Source organism: Sceloporus occidentalis, unplaced genomic scaffold (genome assembly GCF_023333645.1).
Source record: "Sceloporus occidentalis isolate IW3139 unplaced genomic scaffold, rSceOcc1.0.p SCAF_3, whole genome shotgun sequence".
Lineage (NCBI taxonomy): Eukaryota > Metazoa > Chordata > Lepidosauria > Squamata > Phrynosomatidae > Sceloporus > Sceloporus occidentalis.
In genome coordinates, this window is record NW_028316983.1 from 87,686,191 (window position 1) to 87,706,601 (window position 20,411).

At 38.5% G+C, this 20,411-nt stretch overlaps 1 protein-coding gene across 2 annotated transcripts in view; it reads left to right on the plus strand.

Moving 5' to 3' along the window:
* LOC149316382 (ubiquitin-conjugating enzyme E2 U-like) overlaps positions 1-19,110 on the plus strand; it is a 33,423-nt gene extending 14,313 nt beyond the window's left edge. The window contains exons 8-12 of one of the 2 annotated variants that reach the window (XM_089518685.1): positions 2,058-2,146; positions 4,720-4,801; positions 11,977-12,074; positions 15,374-15,397; positions 18,875-19,110. In XM_089518685.1, the coding sequence (XP_089374811.1) occupies positions 2,058-2,146; positions 4,720-4,801; positions 11,977-12,074; positions 15,374-15,397; positions 18,875-19,014 (433 nt within the window). In that variant the 3' untranslated portion in view covers positions 19,015-19,110. The remainder of the gene's footprint in view (positions 1-2,057; positions 2,147-4,719; positions 4,802-11,976; positions 12,075-15,373; positions 15,398-18,874) is intronic. The other variant, XM_089518687.1, reaches the window with a different exon arrangement.
* Positions 19,111-20,411: the final 1,301 nt, after the last annotated feature.

Consider the following 20,411-nt stretch of genomic DNA (forward strand, 5'->3'; position numbering starts at 1 on the left):
TTCACTTCCCTCTCTCTTTCTCTCTGCCCTTGCATCAGCTTGTTTGTTTTAAAAGCTCTGGCTATGAAAAGGAGCTTTATAAGCGATATTACGGTATTGCCCCATATTGTCCTGCAGCACTGGACACGTGCCCCAAAGAACCATGGGAAATCTGGCAACAAACACAAAACCAGGGAGAATCCCATGAATAAACCGCAAGTAGCTTTCATACTACAGCAATTGCACAAAAAAGCGAATTCATGAATGGAGCGGAAATGAATTCATGATATTTCCCTGAAAATGCCTGTTTGCTGGTTCATGTCACTTTCTTCTTGGATTCTATGCGATTTGCACACAACATAGTGTGAAAGCCATTTGTGCCTAATACACTGGATAATCATGGGTTCTTACCCATTTAAAGTTCCAATTTTCCCCATGTGATAAGCTCTGAAAGATCCCAATCTTTTTCTCATCAATTGCATAGCACAGGAAGAGGCATAAATAAGCCCTTGCCAATTAAAAAAAAAAAATGTGATTGCCACATTTTCTCCATGTGGTCTCTCCCATGGATGAAAGCATGTCCCGATACAGCAGTATGAAGCAGCCCCAAATGTTGCAGCATTACAAATAAATAAATCCAACACAATTTTGGGAAAGGTTTATGTCTTCATCATCTTTATTCATCATTGGTACATAGAGAAAGGAATCAAAGCATTCTTATTTACATGGAATGAATTCATTGTTCTTTTGAGAACAGTAAATCAGCCATGAGAGCGTAAACACCAGAAATACACCTCTGTGGCTAATGTACTGAAACATAGGGAATGCAAGGTCTCTGTCCACACATTACTTGTTGGAGCCCTGGGTGTCTGGGATACACCAAATGAACCTGTGCTGAGAGTTGTAGTGTGGGAAAATGCTATGCCAAATGTATGTGCAAACTAATGATATCAGATAGCATCAGATGGTCCCAAAATGGTGCCATTTAGCATGAGCTATTGCAAGTATGAAGAGCAAGGGGCTGTATAGACAGCCCCTAAGGGACGGAGCAATGCTGCCCCTTTCCCAGCTGGATTGGGGTCGTAGCAACCGCAAGCTGCAGCCCTGAACTGGCCTTTCCACAGAGCAAAAAGGAGCCACAAAAAGCAGCTCCGTTTTGTGGCATGGAAAGGGCGCCATAGCCACTAGCACTTCAGCTTTTTGGTGCTCCTTTGGCACAGTGCATGTACACTGTGCCAAGGGAGTGCTGTGATGCTTCCTGCCATGTAGTGGGGTGTGTAGCATCATGGCGACATAGGGGCAGAGTCGGAGCTCATGGCATGAGATCATCATGCTCCTACTCTGTCCCAATGCCAACGTTTATCGCCAGTCTGTACAACCTCTTAGTTACTATTCCTGTAGAGAAGGGGCCATGATAAGGTTGGAAATAATCTCTTTATACTCAAAATTATCTATAATGTATGTATGGTATGCAACTGTTTAGATACACTAGTGATTATTTATTGTGATCTAGTAGTAAAATATATTTGGGGGCTTTTTTGTTTGCTCTTTTTTCTTTTATAATATGTTTTAGCAATTTAATCTATTCCAGGAACGAGATTTATTTTATATATATTATTTATACATTACTCTAATATATCACTTTGCAATTGCATTCTTTGGATTGGATATGTACTATTTATTCTTCCTGTGTTAAATTGTATTAGTAAATATTCTCTAATAAATGGATTAAGTGTTGTTTCTTTTCTGTAGCAAGCCATAGTAACTCCTTATAGTATAATTATTTTATAAAGGGAAACAGCTTATTTTTTTAAAGTAACTGATCCAGGGAAGGGAATTTGGGAGAGATCTGGTTTTCACAGACTGAAAATAAGAAGGTAGGGCCCTAGTTTCTTTAAATTCCTCCTGTTTGCCTTCATTTGTGTGGAAGGTGAGTAGTGAGTCATATAGCCCTTGAAACCTCTGGGTTTTTTATTCATTTTGCTTTGTGAAACATTCTGTAGGGAAATCTGTGTCAAATAACTAATTGTATAATCCTCCCTGAAAACTCATCCTTTGTTCCAAATGTATGTTTTCAGAAAGATTAAAGCCATATCATATGAAGATTATTATTTGACATGGTTTAAACTTGCCACATCAAAGGCAGTTGAAAATTTTAAAACCCCAGGTAAGCTGATGCTTTGGTTTAGCAAAATTAAACATAGCAAGCCTGATTCTGATCTTGTGCTAGGTTTGAATAAGTGCAAGGGCTCATTCTCATGACCTCCCAGTATGATAGCTGCAATTTTAAGTCAAGCCATACAGGCTCCCAGGAGTGCTATCCTACACTGAGGAAGTTTTTGAACAAAAGAGCACACTACAAGAATGTGGCTTTTGGATTTTTGTTATGGAGTAACACAGTTATCTTCTACTTTATTTTATTTTTACAAGGTTTTGTTTCTAATTTATATATCTCATGCACTCCGATCATGGATGTTCTTCATCCAGTACAAACTCCTGGCAGCCAACAAAAGGGCTGGTACAGGTATATATGGTGGAATAACTAAGTGGAAGTCTGTACAAATTAACTACAAATCACAGTGGCTGCAAGCTAAGAGTGGTGTGAAGTTGGTCTCTGGCCTTCTTTCATTTTGGTGTGAGAAAAAAAAAATACAAGGCTGTATTCCTGTTGGGGCACTACACTGATGTGAGAGCCATTGTACAAGTGATTTCAATTTCCAAGACTATATATGTATATGTAGTCCCAGTGTAGCAAAGCATTCCACAAGCACATACACAGCCCTCTTCCTCTCTTCTGATTTATAGGGTGGGAAGTACAATCCTACAGCACCCATTATACCGTCAGGATCATGGTGGTGAGAACCAGCATGATTATACAGACATACATTTACTTTGTTAAAAGTGTGTAGAATTTTAATCTAAACTATATTTTCAGTTACTTCTACTGTCACTTAGTGCATTGCCATACCCGGAATCTTAGAGCTACCCAAAAAACTGAAACAAACAAAACGTCCTTTGGATTGTATGGATAATAAAATTACTCTAGCATACACTAAATTTCACTAGTGATACAGAGTTTTATTAATATATTTGTTACATTATGTATATATGGAGCATGTGCTGATTGCATTCTTTAAGTCAAAAGCCTTAACGAAGTTTGATGCAAAGTTTCCTTAAAGAAAAATTTCTTTTCATTATAAGGACTATAGTCATGGCTGAACTCCTCACTTAGGCTTGTTCCACATGTACGTTCCAAAAGTACGTGCATGGCACGTACTAGGGTTAGAAAGGGGCATCCTTTCTGGACGCCCCCAACCCTAGTACGTGCCGAGCACGTACAAAATGGCGGCGCCCATTCTACATGGGCGCCGCCATCTTGACATAGTGGACACTTAGTGTCCGCACGTTGCAGCACGGTAATGATGCTGCAAGTGCGCCATTGGCGCCTTGCAGCGTCATTACCACACCGCAAAAAGAAGCCGCTTTTTGCGGCTTCTTTTTGCTGCACGGAGGAGTTGCGTGGTTTGGCCGCTGAGGCTCCTCCACACAGCAAATGAGGGCGCTTTACAGACCGCCCTTTTGGGTTGTCTGGAAAGCGCCTAAGGCCCCACATGGCTCCTGAGATCTTCCACACTCAAAGCATGTGCTCTACTAATGAACTATGACTTCCCCCAAAGCTTATGCAAAGCTAACAGTAAAGCAACCACAGATATAACATGTGAAACAATTACACCTATATCTGCTGTGATAATATATAAGAAATGTGAATGAGAGGTTTTTTGTTTTAAAATACATAGTGTGAAGTTGATCTTGGGGGGAATTGTATGTGAATGGAATTCAGACCTGTTTAAAATTAGCCAGACATCAATTCTATCTTAAGATGCAAAATAGTTCATCTTATATACTGCTAACTATTCACAATGAGAAAATTATGCCTGCAGAATGGTCACATTTGCCCTGTGATTAAAAGCATTCTAATGCAGTACTGATAAATTCCCTATCTTTTTTGTGTGTGTACCTTTTCTTTAAACAGGAGAGGTAATCTTCCAGAATATCAAAAGTCAGATCTAGATGGTTAGATCTCTGAAGTGGCATCTGTTACTATACATCTTATAATTCAATATTTAATATCTAGGACTATGTATTTATTTAAACAGTTTACTATTTAAAATTATTAAAACAATATTCAAAGCAGTATACATAAGATAGAAAAAATGCATTAGTGATAAAACTAAAAAGCAGCAAATACAATAAGATCTTCTAAAACTTAAAATGGACACAAACAATTTGAGTACTGATTTTAAAGGAACAGCAAGAAAATAATGATGCACAGAAGCTACTAAATAATAATTTTAAAAGCCTCCACCAAAAAATAGATTATTTCAACTGACATGCTAAATAATAAAAGGAATGACCTTCCTTTACTTGCCAAGCAAGGACATTCCTTTAGTAAGGACTAAGCAACGAGATGTTTCTTTGCCTGATTGCCAACTGCCTAATCTCCACTGACAGAAGCACTCAAACCAGGGCTCTTGAAGGGCCCTTGAATTATTTTTTGTATTACATTTATTTTTTATCAGTGTCTATGGTTTTCAAGCAGCCCATTGGAGTTGTTTTTTTAAAAAAAAATCCTTCATCTTTTATGCTATGTGAAAAGGTATAAGCAGTTTACCGACTTGTAGTTCTAATAGTTAACATGTTCTTTATTTTAAAAAAAATTATTTGCACTTATGCTTCTAGTGTTTGACGACCCAGACTTCATAGGAAACCACTATGAATGGACGGCAATGAATGTGGGCAAAGGAGAATGGGATGCAAATATGTAAGTATATTACGAACATTTGAAACACACTTCTAGGAGCTCAGCAAGCATAATAGTGTATTGAATGTCTTACTATTGTAATCATAAAGTTAAAATAGCATTAAGTTGAGGTTCTAAATACCTAAGCCACAAGATAAATCACACAGAATTTTGTAGAGCATAGCAAACTGTCAGTCTGCATCAAATACAATTTACACAGAGTGCAAAGCTTTTGTTTCCTAGGATTTTCCTGTTTTCTAATCATTATTATTTTATAGCCATATCTTTCCCAATTAAGGTCTGTCAGAGACAGGGATTCCCCAAAGTTTATAATTACCTTATTCAAAATACAAATTCATTTCACTGCAAAGTCTTCTCTGACTCAGGCCCAGTACAGACTGCCCCAAAAGGATCGGCTAGCGGTGGCCTGTTTGCCTGCAGAGGGATGCCACAGCAGCCAAACTGCCCAGCGTCCCTCCGCCCCAAAAGGAACCTGGAAAAAACGGGTTCTTTTTAGGACTGCGCATGCATGTCACGAATGCACCATTGTGATGTAAGCAATGCGCCACGACATCTATATGCTGTGTGTCGCTTATGTCATCATGGCAGTGCCCATGTGGATGGAATGCTGCCATGATGCCGCTGCCGTGACGTGCTAGGGCTTGGGAATGTACCGTGTGTTCCTGAACCCTAATATCGACTTCTTCGGGCCCATCTGTCCTGGGCCTCAGAATGTAAAAAGAGATCAGGCATATAAGCTACTCATCAACATTTTGTCTATTTTTTGTTGCAATCTTGAACACTAAATAGAGTTCAGGAAGAGCAAAAGAAATAGACCAAAGAATGATTGTTAAAGCCCAGAGAACAACGAATGTGAGGATCAAAAAGATCCTCACCTTCAGGAACAAGGCAGCTCTGCTATTTCTGAACTTGTCTGACCAAGTTCAAGGAAGCTTCCCAAATGAGCAAAATTTTGGCCAGATGCCTTTATGTATTCTCTGGATGTCTCCCGTCTACTTTTACCCCATTTGGACTGTAAAAGGAATCAGGGAAATTCTCAATTTTGAGAAGCAGTAAAGAACTCACTGAAATGGTGGTATATTTTTTTTTTTATAAAGATGAAAGTTAAAAGAAAATTAGAAAATCATTTCAGTTTACCCCCTAGTACTTGAGACAGTCTCCTTGATTTTTCTTGGGAATGTGTAGTTTCTAGTCTTATCTAGATGTAAAACCCTCTGTCTTCCTTGGTGTGTTTGCTTACATTTGAAGCTGGGGCAGGGGGGTTGAATTTCCAGGTGGTTTTCAGTCTTAGCTGGTTCAGAGAAGTGCAGTTCCCATGGGGCATGTGATAAGGCTTCTCAGTGCACATGCATAAACATTTCAAGCAAAGAGATAACCTTTCTGGAAAAAAGCAAGCATTTTCCAAGAATTCCAGCAAGGCAGCTTATAATTACTGAGGTGATTCTAAGATGAGGCACTTTCCTATCTTTATTCTTCGAGGAACATCTTGATAACCCTTGTCTTGGGCACACACCTTCCTTCATAACTCCAAACAGGGCATACACCTCTTTCCATCTGCCTTAGACATGTCACAAAAATATTCAGTAATGATGTGTTGGAATTGAATTCTTGTACATGGTAATTACAAACTACAGTGAGCCTTTGGTATCTGCTGCGGTTTAGTTCCAAGACCATGGATGTTCAAGTCACATTAAGTACAATGGATAGTAAAATGGTGACCCTTGTATAAAATGGTAAAATCAAGGTATGCTTTTTGGTGTGTGTGTGTGTGTGTGTGTGTGTGTGTATATATATTTGAATATTTTCAAGCTGTGGATGCTTGAATTTGTGTATAAAGCATCCATGGATATGGAGGGCCAACTGTTCATGAGGTGCCCTGAGTGTGGGAAGGTTTCCAAAGTACATCTCATGCTAATATTGAAGTCCTGGTGCTGAGTTGTTCTATTTACTCAGGACATTTTTATTTAGGCTGTTTGTGTTATTGTATTGGCAGCTTTTCAGTTGCTTCATAAATTGTAAGTTATAGTTTTATATTTTATATTTATATGATTTTTAGTCATACTTGCTGGATATACAGTGCTATCTGTAATAGCAAAGAGCAGTTTATGAATTCTGGTAACATATAAATTAATAATAAATCAATCATGATTGAGACTCAGTTTCACATGTTCCCACTTCCTCTCCCTTCACTGGAGAAGAGAACTTCAGAGTTTTCACTCCCAATTTTAGTTATTCACAATTTGCTTGTTGTCCAGACTCAGAACTGTGGCTAACACTATAATTAGTTTCAACAGATCAGATTCAAAAACCACAATTTGAAGTTGGCTTCTTTGAAACTGATCATAGATAGTGTCAACCGCAATCCGTTATGCCAGCAAACCACATTTCATTAAAACTGAAAGCTCCCAGAGGCTGCATCCGCACTGCAGAAATAATCCAGTTTGACACCACTTTAACTGCCATGGTTCAATGCTGTGGATATCTGAGATTTGTAGTTTGTTGCAGCACCAAAGGTCTCTGGCAGAGAACTCTAAACAAAACTACATTTCACAGAATTCCATAGCATTGAGCACTGGCAGTTAAAGCTATGTCAAAGTGGATTCTTTCTGCAGTGCAAATGAACCCTAAATGTTTCTAAAGTCCTGCTTCCACACACTCTTGGGGGTTAAGGGGAAGCTTGTTGGACATGAGCCTGAGTCTCATTGGGCCATGTTCATGGTTGTACATGTCATTAAAACTATGGTTTTTTTAGTGTAAGGTACAAACATGAGCAGTTTGTTTATACTTACTGAGGAAATGAGGCAACTTAAATACACAACAGAAAATTGGGTGCTTCTTTTAGCTAGTTCTTTGTTGTGATTACTCTATTTTTTCCAGCTTATGTAGCCAATAATTCTTTTATCCTGTCTTTTCTAAATTTGAATATTATATGTATATAAAGAGGATTATTTCTAGGGATGTGAAGGGAGTTGTTTTCATCATGACCATTTATTTTTGAGGCCTCCTCTGAGAACAGAAATATTCTGTCTTTTGAACCTCTGACCTCGGAATTATTATGAAGTCTGAACGTTGTGCAATATGGATTATAGTCTTGTGGAATCTATTTTGTACGGCTCATGCTGTGTATTTCATTTTTTAAAAAAATATTCTTTAAAAAGATTGCAACTAACTATTTCATACATATACTTACATCTGATAGTTTTGATAAAGCAACAAGCTCTTAGAAACCCTAACAAGATTTAATTTGGGGTTCAGACTGAAAGAAAGCAAACCATGGACTCAATTAGTTTATTTTTCTTTCTGAAGAAACTCCTATATCATAGGGTTAATTTTTCTTTGACACAACTTCCTTGTTTTATTTCCCTTAACAGAAGTTCTTTGTTTTATGTATTTGATAATTGCTTCATTATGTAGTACCACAGCATCCTCTGTGACCCAAGACAACATTCCAAAAAACTAGGAAAGTCCTTTTTTGACCCATATGTCTGTGCGCACACACACACACACACACACACACACACGAACAAGCTGGGGCTGTTTGAGAAAGAAGCCCTTGCGGTGAATCAGAGCAGCTTTTTCATATTAATTTCTTAGGAGCATAAAAGGAAATTGCTATGATTTTTCCATCATTGCCCCCAATTTTACTTTGTCTGATTGCAAGAGTCGCCATTCACTGCCATCTGGTGGTAGAACACAAGATGTGTTTCAAATTGTTCTTTGGACCGGTTGCTTGGTTTGAACAGCAAAGGCTTGCTTATTATATGTGAAAGGATGAGGGCTGCAGCAATGCATGATGTGGCTTTGCTTGCTACCTGCAGGGCCAAACTTGCCATGCATCCGAGCAAAGTGATCTGCTTTAGGTGGCATGCTGGGAGAGGGGAGATAGTTGAAAGCAGGGATAAGTCTCTGAGTGGGGCAACAACACTTTTTAAAAAGGTAGGTTGTAGCAAGCAGGTGTCATTTGTGTTCTGCTTTAAGAACAAAATGCCTTCAGGCAGCACTTTTGTCCAAGCACTTGTTAGCATCAGTATAGAATGGCACAGATATGTTTCACTATGCTGAAAAGTCCTAATTCAGATCTGTCTTGCAAGCCAACTCTGATCAGGGTGAAACAGTCAAATACATTTCTAACATCAGTATATTGAAAATATTAATTTTTAAAGTACCAGGCATTAGTATGTTGATTATTAACTGTATAATATGTGAGATATGATATTAGAAAATTATATTTTTAAAATCCACTGGCAATTAATATTGCTGCTTCACATGTCAAAATGGTAATGTGGATTTTCCCAAAGACAAGTTTATGTATGTGGTACTGAATCTGAATGGATTTGAATAATCCATCTGGTGTTTCCCCTATGGCAGACAATACATGTTCCAACATTTACGGTTTCTCTTTTAACATGTAGATTTGGGTAGAAATAAAAGAACAGCCTGACAGTCATAATTTCAGCTATACACTAGATATAATTTTATCACAGTGATTAAAGCTAAATGCATAAAACATTTTAAAATAGATTGCAAGGCTATTTCCTTTTATGTAGCCTTTGTTCCTATAAACTGTGTTGCAAAAGTGAACCACTAATTTTGTGGCTGCCACATCAAACTCCTCCTGTACCAGCTTGAACCAAGTAAATAACTGGTTTTCTGGAGGTTCTACCAGACAGTGAGCTGAGCATTCCCATAGCGGACTTCCCATAGTCATAGAAGGTGAAGGAAAGATGGCAAGGCTATACCATTTAGATTACCCAGTTGTTGTAGCCTACAGAATGCTGTTCCTCAGTACAGTTATAATTGGCATGGGAGATGTTTTAAGTTGTTGAGTGTTCATTAAACTGTTATCTGTTTTTGCACTGGAAGGCAATGCATGTTGCTGAACTAGTCTCTGTTGGTGCATGTCTGTAAGTGCCTGATGTTTGTGAAGTTCTTCTGAACTCTGGCAGAAACTGTATTATTTGAAGATAAAAAGCTTTCAGCCAGTCACTAACTCTCACTTGTCTCTTTAAAAGCTACATATTTCTGGCATTGTCTCTTTCGTTTCCTGGACCTAATAAAGAATATTATGCACCAAAATGCTATATCATGATTCCACTTACATACAGACAGTTACTGACTGATACTGAACATTTGTTATTTCTGGATTATCTCCTACAACATCTGGGTAATATCACTGGAACACCAGCATATTGTCATGTATTTTGACATGCTACAGGTTTATCAATTAATGTTCCTCCTCATTAGTGTTTCTGGAAGATTGAGTACATCCTACAACAAAAGCCTAAATTTTACATAAGGAGACATCGTGTATATAGAAACTAATTCTTTGTTTCAGCCTCTTCATCACAAGATGACATCAAAATCCTGGGATAAAGCTATAGAGATGGGTTTATTTTTCATAGCCTGCCACTGAGTTGCATGAGACTAAGAAAACTCCAGTTGTTGGGAACACTGGAAGAAAGGGGTCAGAGTAACCTGTCTGAACATTGTAGTTTCTAATATTTGTAAAAGAGAGCATAATTTCTCCATTGTTTCCTGACTCTGGGTAGACCAAGGGGGTGCATGTGAGATTGTATGTTTTCATATAGATCCATTAGAAACATAAACACCATGCAGTAACACCGTTACTGGTGTTAATTTTGTTTCAGTTTTATAAAATTGTATCATCTTTTCCATTTTAAAACATTAGTGCAGATGTGAATACAGTACTTCATTTCAAACTGTAAAAATGGAAATAAACGTCGGTTTTGGAATGTAAGCTAAAACAATTTCAACAACAGCTTTTTCTCTAGCTTTAAACATCTTCCTTTTTCTTTTTTCCCACTTTCTTAGTGATTATAACATTTTCCAATGTGCTGGCAAAGGTCTTAAAACTATCAGAATTGACCCTTGTTAATTTGTATCTACCAGGCAATGTAGCATGAAAATATTTATACCAGACAGAAGTTTCAAATTACAATGGGAGAGTGCATATGATTGATGATAGATATGAGCTGATTAAAATGTGTGCTGGGGAAAGAATTTCTGATTCTGTGAAACAGTATGAGACAGAATTGGGAGATTTTAGCAATGTATAAGTATTCATGGCTAAGAAAACCCTATGAAATTCATGGGATTGCCATAAATTGACAGGTGATTTGAAGACACATGGACAAACATTGATCACAGAAGACCTTTAGTGAGTGGTACATAAGGAAGGCACACTGCAATTCTTTTAGTTATCTGAATCATTTATGCCCCCATGTGGCTTAAAGAAGAATAACCAAATTAAATGTACATTTAACTGAAAATACATTTCAGCTGTAATGGGAAGAGGATATTGTAAATCAAGAGTTTGTACAGACTGTTTGGGGTGGTGGGGGAGATCATAGGGTGTCCCATTGTCCCGAGACCACTGAGCTGGCTTTCCTCCCAGTTAAGTTTTGCCCAGAAGGCGAAAACTGGGATTGCGTACCAGTCCAACTCAAACCACTGTTCAAGTTGGCCAATCCATATGTTCTCTCCTCTTTCAATTATGCAACCAAATCATGGTTGCAAAATAATTCTGTGTGTAAAATTTGTAACTGTTATTTATCTATAGTCATCTGTTTTACAGTGTTAGTGGCACCACTAATTATACAAGACTTAATCCTTTCTGTAAACCTTTGCCATGTCTGTATTTTTAAAAGCTTATAGAAAATGTTTTGGGTCTATATAGACAAGACCTGATACACAATTACTAAAGTGGTTATGTGTCCCATTTAAAGGAAAAACAAATTCCATGCTAACCCTTCCCTGCCACACCATCATCCTTGCAATGTTTCTTGAAGTGTTTCCCTCTCTGTAGCATTGGAGAGTTCCTAATCATTTCTCCTAATGAAAAGCATGCACAGACTTCAAGAACAGGGTCAGCTAAATATTTATTATTGATCTGAATTAGCTCAGTTACTTCAGTATTATATGCTGAAATACCTTTTTTTCTGGTGAGAGTTAACTGTATTCCATTACAATGCCCTAATATTAAACTTTTTTCATGTTGATGAGATCAACTGAAAATTACAGAGATCTCTTTATTTCTAATATTACAGTAAATAACGCCTCCTTTCCCCCCTAGATATGTAAGATAGTTTTCGTTTTAGAATCATAGAGTCATTCTTGGGCCTGGGGTTATATTTTGTTTTGTTTTCCCATTTCAGACATCAACTTATTGTGTTTGGAGTTATTGAAAGATTTAAGAAACAGAAACTGATAGAAACCCGGACAGTCAGCCATCATGTCCCAAATCCAACTCCAGGTAAGACAAGAACATTTGTGAACCTTATAGTATGTAACAAAGGTATCTCTGGTGCTTTACAGAGTGCCCAGAAAGGTCGCTCTGTCGGCGCCGCTTGTTGCTGTCTCCGGGAACTGCAGTGGACAAACCGTGCAATTCCCAGATGCAGCAAAAAGATGCTGCAAAAAGCGGCTTCTTTTTGCGCAGCAGAAATGGTGCCCCAAAGCGCCAATGGCTCACTGGCAGCATCATTTCTGCTGCGCAATGTGCGGAAGCTAGGCGTCCGCGATGTCAAGATGGCAGCGCCTGTGTAGAATGGGCACTGCCATTTTGTATGCGCTGAGTGTGTACTAGAGTTAGGGGCGTCCAGAAAGGATGCCCCTTTCTAACCCTAGTACATGCACGGCACGTACTTTTTGCCTGTGCGGAACGGGCCTCTGTTTCTTATTTGTTGAACAGTTGCTTCAGATCATTCCTCAGGGCTGCATTTCTTGTGGTGAGCTTGTCCACTTTAAGAAATGTTCATTATCTTTTCACACACAAAAAACTGGATATTCTTAAAATTCAGAGTCTGCTTTCAGCAATTTCCTATGTCATCTGTCTAATGTCAGTAAAGATCCCCAACTGAGATTTCCAGCACACCACATGAGATTAACAACACAGCCACTACAGCAGTGGCTTAAACACAGTTTCTTTTAGAGCATTAGGACAGAATAAACAAAATAGTTGTCAAGCAATGTTGCAACAAAGTTTATAACAGTTATACCTAATGCTATTAACATTTAACATGACCCCTTTCTCTTAGAATCTCATATGTTGGACCCTTCCCATTGCAGGGATTTGGTTCCAGGATCCCTTGTGGATAGGAAAAAACACGGACAGTCATGCCCCATGTTATTTAATGGGCAATTATGTGCATGTGTCCACATCAGTGTGTCTTCATGCATTGAATAAAATAGGGCATGGTGAGTTGGGGATGCTCCAGTTCACAGATCACTAGCCTGCAGATGTATCAGGCCCACTATACCACATTTGGCTCTTTCACAAGTTCCAGATTCTCACTGATTAGGTCCCCTGACAAGCTTTTGTTCTTGTCCTACATAATCACATTGTCTATTCCCTCTGCCGTGTGTTTTACTTATTATATCTGTCTCCCAATAGTTCTACAGAGAGTGCACATTGGTATATGAAAGACTCTGCATTCCTGCTACGTTTATAGATCCCTGTCTGAATTGACCCATCTTTTAGCTGTCTGAATGGCCTAAACACAAACTGTAAAGTTTCTTAACATCCTGGTGTTCAGGGGCTTCATGCACTGATTTCTTCATTTTAGTTTCCTTTCTTTGTCTTCAGAGTCTTAATTTCTTCTTTAATGTGCCTGTTCTATGTATGTTGTCATACATACATACACAAGCCAATTCATTCTGTTTAAGCCTGTGTCTACGTACAGATGGGTGAGTGGATGGGAGGATTGATGGACTGATATAAAACATTACAAGTCCAGTTTTGAACACTGTAATTGCTTGTAAACATGTAATTGTTTGTTATGCCTTTCCTTCTGAAAAACACCTGAGAATGTTCATCTACTCATTTCCCCAGTTGTCAGCACTGAAAAGCACATCAATCTGCAAACTTTGATCAGAAGGGCTTTAAACTGAGTTATATGGGGGAGGGGGACAGTATTTTGGAAGGCAGTGGTTCATCAAGGACTGGAGATAATAGTCAAACTGCTATAGAGGGAACAAGATAAATAGAGGGACCAAGGCTAAGCCAACAGTGGGAGGCAAAAAACTTTACACAGGCAGCAAGTGCAGAGGACCCATTGTCTTAGATGTCTCTACACTAATGCACAGAGCATGGGAAATAAACTTGAGCTCCTAACACAACAAAGCAAATATGATATAGGCATCACTGAAACCTGGTGGGATGAATCTCATTGGAGTGCAGAAATAGAGGGGTATAACCTATTTAAGAGAAATAGGACAAACAGGGAAGAAGGAGGAATAGCATTATGTGTCAGGGATGTTTACACCTGTGAAGAGATTCAGGACTTCAATCCTGGAAGCCAGGTGGAGAGCATCTGGATACAAATTAAAGGGGTGGGAAACAACAAGGATGTTATAGTGGGAGTCTACTACAGACCCTCCAGTCAGATGAAGGAATTAGATGATGCCTTACTAGAACAGATGACCACAGACTCAGAAAGGAGATGTAGTAGTGATGGGTGATTTCAACTATCCTGATATTTGCAGGAATTCAAACTCAGCAAAATCCTCAAGGTCTAGCAAATTCCTCACTTGCCTCGAAGACAATTTCATTGTCCAAAAGGTGGAAGAGGCAACAAGGGGGTCATCTATTTTAGATCTGATCCTAGCAAACAAGGATGACTTGGTTAATGGGGTGCAAGTGGTGGGATCATTAGGTGGAAGTGACCATGTTCTCCTGGAGTTTGTTATACAGTGGAAAGGAGAAACCAGGCATAGTCAGGGTCTAGGTTATAGTCAGGTCTAGCAAATTCCACACTTGCTTGGCAAATAATTTCATAATCCAAAAAGAGGAAGGCAGCAAAGGGATCAGCTATTTTAGATCTAATCCTAACCAACATCCATTAACCACTCCCTCACAGGCCGAAGGATGACAGTTATCATGAAGGGAGGTCTCTCTTTCTTAAGGCTAGCTCTGGTGGAGCTGGGCCTGCCTGTTCACTCCCTCACATGCTGAAGGATGACAGTTATTATGGAGGGAGGGCTCTCTTTCTTCAGGCTAGCCGTGATGGAGCTGGGCCTGCCTGTTCACTCCCTCACATGCCGAAGGATGACAGTTATCATGGATGGAGGGCTCTTCTTCTTCAGGCTAGCCCTGGTGGAGCTGGGCTTGCCTGTTCACTCCCTCACAGGCCGAAGGATGACAGTTATCATGGATGGAGGGCTCTCTTTCTTCAGGCTAGCCCTGGTGGAGCTGGGCCTGCCTGTTCACTCCCGCACAGGCCGAAGGATGACAGTTATGATGGAAGGAGGGCTCTCTTTCTTCAGGCTAGCCCTGGTGGAGCTGGGCCTGCCAGTTCACTTCCTCACAGGCTGAAGGATGACAGTTATCATGGAGGGAGGAGTATCTTTCTTTGGCTAGCCCTGATGGAGCTAAGTTTATGCTAAGCTAAGGCATGTAACTATATTTCAAATCCATCAAGGCCAGCATATTACATCAATATGTTAGTTAGGTGAGAATGTGTCAGATTAGAACGTTTAGGCCTTATTTATTATTTTTCTGGTTAATGATGATGATGATGATGATGATGATGATGATAAATTATTTATTTATAGCCCGCCCAATTGCAAAGAATCCAGGTGGGTTACAACAATAAGAAAAATACATAATAATAAAAATAGAATAAAAATAACATAACAATTTACAGTAATAATAAATGGCAAGAAGAGTGCATAGCAGATAACGACAATAATAGCAATAAAAACTGCATAACAATTAACATATCAAATCAATACAACTAAATCCCCTAAATACATAGCAAATAAACAATAACAAAAATAACAACAAATCATAACAATAAAAAGCAAAAACTGACAATGTCTAACTCTCTCATGGTTGTTTGCATGAAATGAATACTTTTAGAATTACACACATTGTACCTGCAAGGCCCTTAAAATCTTGCATGATTTATATCTTTTTGTTTAATTATAGTAAATACTTCCTTAAAAGTATTTGCTACTTTGACACTCCTTTACACATGTCCTAGCTTGGTTGATGCTGAGAAGATTAGCAAGAAGGAGAACTAGAAGTCCTTAAGAACTAGACACTAAGAAAAATCCAATACGAATTCACTGGGTGGTGGCAGTGTGATTTGAGAATCTCCAGGGGTCATCTTCAACTCCACAAAGAGTAGGAACATAGACCAGGAGACTCAGGGAGAAGCTAAGGAAGTGCTGGGACTAAGAGCCAAGGCAGGCCTGCTGTTTGGCTGCTTAGACCACAGGGGATCATCACAGGGGTATATATCCATAACAAAAGGAAGAGAAAGGAAATGATAAGGCCACTGTGTGGAGAAGATAGAGAAATGTTAATGGGACAGAGAAAAGGCAGAACTATTGAACACCTTCTTTGCCTCAGTCTTCTCACAAAAGGAAAAGGGTGCTCAACTTAAGGAAAATGGAGCAGAGGACACAGTAGGGGAAATGCAGCACAGAATAAGTAAAGAGGTAGTACAGAGAGAATACCTGGTTAATCTAAATGAATTTAAATCTCCAGGACCAGATGAACTACATCTAAGGGTATTAAAAGAACTGGCAAATATAATCTTAGAGCCAATGGCAATAATCTTTGAGAACTCCTGGAAAACAAGAGAAGTCCCAGCAGACTGGAGGAGGGCAAACGTTGTCCCCATCTTCAAAAGGGGGAAAAAGAGGATCCCAACAATTATCGTCCAGTTAGTCTGACATCAATACTAGGAAAGTTTCTAGAGCAGATCATTAAACAGAGAATCTGTGAACATTTAGAAGGGAATGCCATAATCACAAATAGTCAACATGGGGTTCTGAGAAACATGTCATGCCAAACTAAACTGAACTCTTTTTTGGATAAAATTATCAGCTTGGTAGATGAAGGGAATGCTGTGGATATCACATATCTTGATTTCAGTAAGGCCTTTGACAAAGTCTCCCATGATATTCTTGCAAACAAGCTACTGGTAGTTAAAATGTGGGCTAGATAATGCAACTGGTAGGTGAATTTGTAATTGGTTGACTGGACGAATCCAAAGGCTGTTCACTCAGAGGTCTGTCATGGGCCCAGTGCTATTCATTGTCTTTATCAATGACTTGGATGAAAGAATAGAGGGCATGCTTATCACATTTGTAAATAGCACCAGATTAGGAGGAGTAGCTAATACCCCAGAGGAGAGGATCAAATTCAAAATGATCTTAATAGATTAGAAAGCTGGGCCAACACTAACATAATGAATTTTAAGACAGAGAAATATAAGGTACTGCACTCAGGGCAAAAAATAAATAAAAATGAAACGCATAGATATAGGATGGGGGACACCTGGCTTAATGAGACTATGTGTGAAAGGGATCTAGGAGTCCTAATAGATCACAAGTTGATCATGAGTCAACAATGTGATGTGGCAACTAAAAAGGCTAATGTGATTCTAATAATAATAATATAATAATAATAATAATAATAATAATAGTTTATTTATATCCCGCTCCTTGAGGTCAATCGGGGCGGCTAACAGCAATAAAATACAATACATTGTAGATCAAAATTCCCTCCCCCCCCCCTTAAAAATTATTAAATCAATTATAATTAAAACCAACTAATTAAACAACATTAACATATACACATTATTACAAGACAAAAACAAAACAGAACCAAACAAATAAAACAGTAAACTACGGTAGCATTTCCAAGGAGGACCTTGGGGACTCTCATAAGAACAGGGTTCCTGAGGCCTGCATCAATATTATTCTAGGCTGCATCAATAGAAGTATAATGTCTAGATCAAGGGAAATCTCTATTCTGCTTTGGTCAGGCCTCACCTGGAATACTGTGTCCAATTCTGGCACCACAATTCAAAAAGGATTTTGACAAGCTGGAACATGCCCAAAGGAGGGTGACTAAAATGATGATGGGTCTGGAAACCATGAGGAAAGACTTGGGGAGCTAGGTACTGTATCTTTAGCCTGGAGAAGAGGTTATATGATAGAGAAGTGATATGATAGCCCTGTTTAAATATTTGAAGGGATATCATATAGAGGATTGAGCAAGCTTGTTTTCTGATGCTCTGAAGAATAGGAACCAGAGCAATGGATTCAAAGTAGAGGAAAAGAGACTCCACCTCAACTTTAGGCAGAACCTTCTGACAGTAAGAGCTGTTCAACAGTGGAACACACTCCCTCTTTCATTGGAGATTTTTTAAACAGAGGGTGGATGGTCATCTGTCTGGATGGTCATCTGTTAGATTTGCTTGTGAGTTTTTGCATGGCAGGGGGTTAGACTGGTTGGCCCTTGTGGTGTCTTCCAACTCTATGATTCTGTAATTCCATATCCTGTTTAGAACAGTAGACAATCAGAAAAGAGATAGGTCTATGGTACTGAAGAGACTTGTTGATCCATCCTTGGCAAATGGTGATTAGTCTTCCTCTAACACCTCTGGAGTATGATTACACATTTGCCCCAAGCAATTAGTTCTATTGCCCAAAAATGCAAAACAAGATTCTTCCTAATACTCAACCTAAATAATTTTTGTCTCCTTATTTCTTCTACTTAATGTGAGTGGCAAAGGTAAATCTCCTTTATTTTCCCTAATGGCATTTTCACAGTATGGATAATGCCACTGCCTTTTGTTTTATTCATAAAGTGGGCTTTTGGTATCCACTGAGGTTTGGTTCGAGGATCCCCCATGGATACCAAAATCCATGGATACTCAAGCTCCATTAAATATAATGGCATAGTAAAATAGTATCCCTTGTATAAAAAGGCAAAATCAAGGTTTTTCTTCTTGGAATTTATATATTTGGGGGAAATTTTCAAACATGGGATGGTTGAATCCATGGATAAGGAATCCATGGATACAGCGGGCCGACTGTACTTGCTGTGGCATAAATGTCTTTTCTTTTCTCTATTTCAGCTATATGGTAGATAAATATGCTTTAAATTGAAATTTTATACATTTTTAAAATACCTTCATCTGGAAGACTAGTATCACTTAACTGTAGTTTTCTCATCTAAAATATCATTTTTAAAATATGTGACAAATTTAAAATATTCTCTTCTGTTTATTTTTTGCATAATTCTTACAATGGAAGTGACTGGATCTCAAATGACTTCAGAATCTAAGAAGACAGACATACACCTAAGCAGAAGCTCAGATGTGGAGCCATGGGAAAAGGAAGCAGAAGATCTAGTAATGTGGTCTGCAAGTCTTGATAAAATAAATTGGAATTAAATTGTGATTACCAGTGCAATTTATCCTTAAGCAAAGTTCTTATTCACTAATGTGTGTTAATCAGGAGAACTGCTATACAGTTTAATAAACAATGATTGTCAGAAAGGTAGTGTCGTCTCCTGGTTTATATCAGGTATGGGTAAATTCCAGAAGTCTTGGGACAACACATGTTTTCCCAGAACCTCAGGAAGACTGTTCCCGTATTTGTTTTGTTTTGTTTTTTTAACTTGAGAAGCTTCTTTGTAACTTCTCTGGGTCAGGGGGAACTGGCAAAAACCACCTCTGAATATAAGAATATAAGAAAACCCTATGAAATTAATGGGTTCACCATAAGTCAACAGGCAAAGTGGACATACACACATACATACCAGTTAGACACCACCCCTCAGTACTAGCTACTTCAACCATAAACACCTTGTCTGAACCCAAGTTTTCTAACATAGTGTTCCCAGAGGCCAAAAGTATATAATATAAGAATAATACTTTATCCACAGAATTTGAGCATAACATAACAAATTAATTATTTAATACATTTAAAACACATCTTTCACACTTTCTCACTCTCCTCTCCTAGCTAACTCAAGAGTTCCCTAACTCTCTGAACCTCTCAAACTCTTAAATCTCACTCATTAACTAAACCTGACAGACTGTTCTAATCCTGTTCTAACTAAACTAACTAATCCTGACAGACTACCTTCTTCATTTCTCCTCACCAATTGACATACACTAGTCTTATTCTAATCCCTTTAGATATTGCGCCAATCATCACTCACTTCTATCATTCCAGTCTCACACTCTCTTCTAACAGATCCTTACATTGTTACCTATAATAAATGAAACGCTTTCCCCCCTGAATGATCTATAACATCATAGGTCTATACAAAATATCTCATTCATGGGAAGAAAGATTCCAAATGATTTTTGTCATGTTTGTGCCCATTTATTGTTATTTATTGTGTATAAATATAGCAATAGAAAAAAAGAACGTAAATGAAAATAGAAGTTTAAAAAGGGGAGAGGGGAGATAATACATGCTTAAACCTCCTTGAAGATATGTGGACTACTGAGTATAGAGACAGTTTTATGGAGACTAGGAGACAGAGACAGCTCCATTGTTTTGGGATGGTAAATCTATATAGATTATCTTTGCTAAGAGGGTTGCCTGAGCTATCTAAGCTTGAATGATTCTGTTCTTTATGCTAAACTCTGTTACCAAAATAGTTTCAGCATCTTAGGCCTTGTCTGCATGCGCCAAAAGGCCCATTTCCCCATCCCCACCCAGTGTTCTGGCATCATCATCTTCAGATGACATACATCCCAAACCCTGGTTCTGATGAGAGCAAGCTAGATGATGTCCAGCATGTTCCACACCAGAACTGGGGTAAAACAGCTTTAAA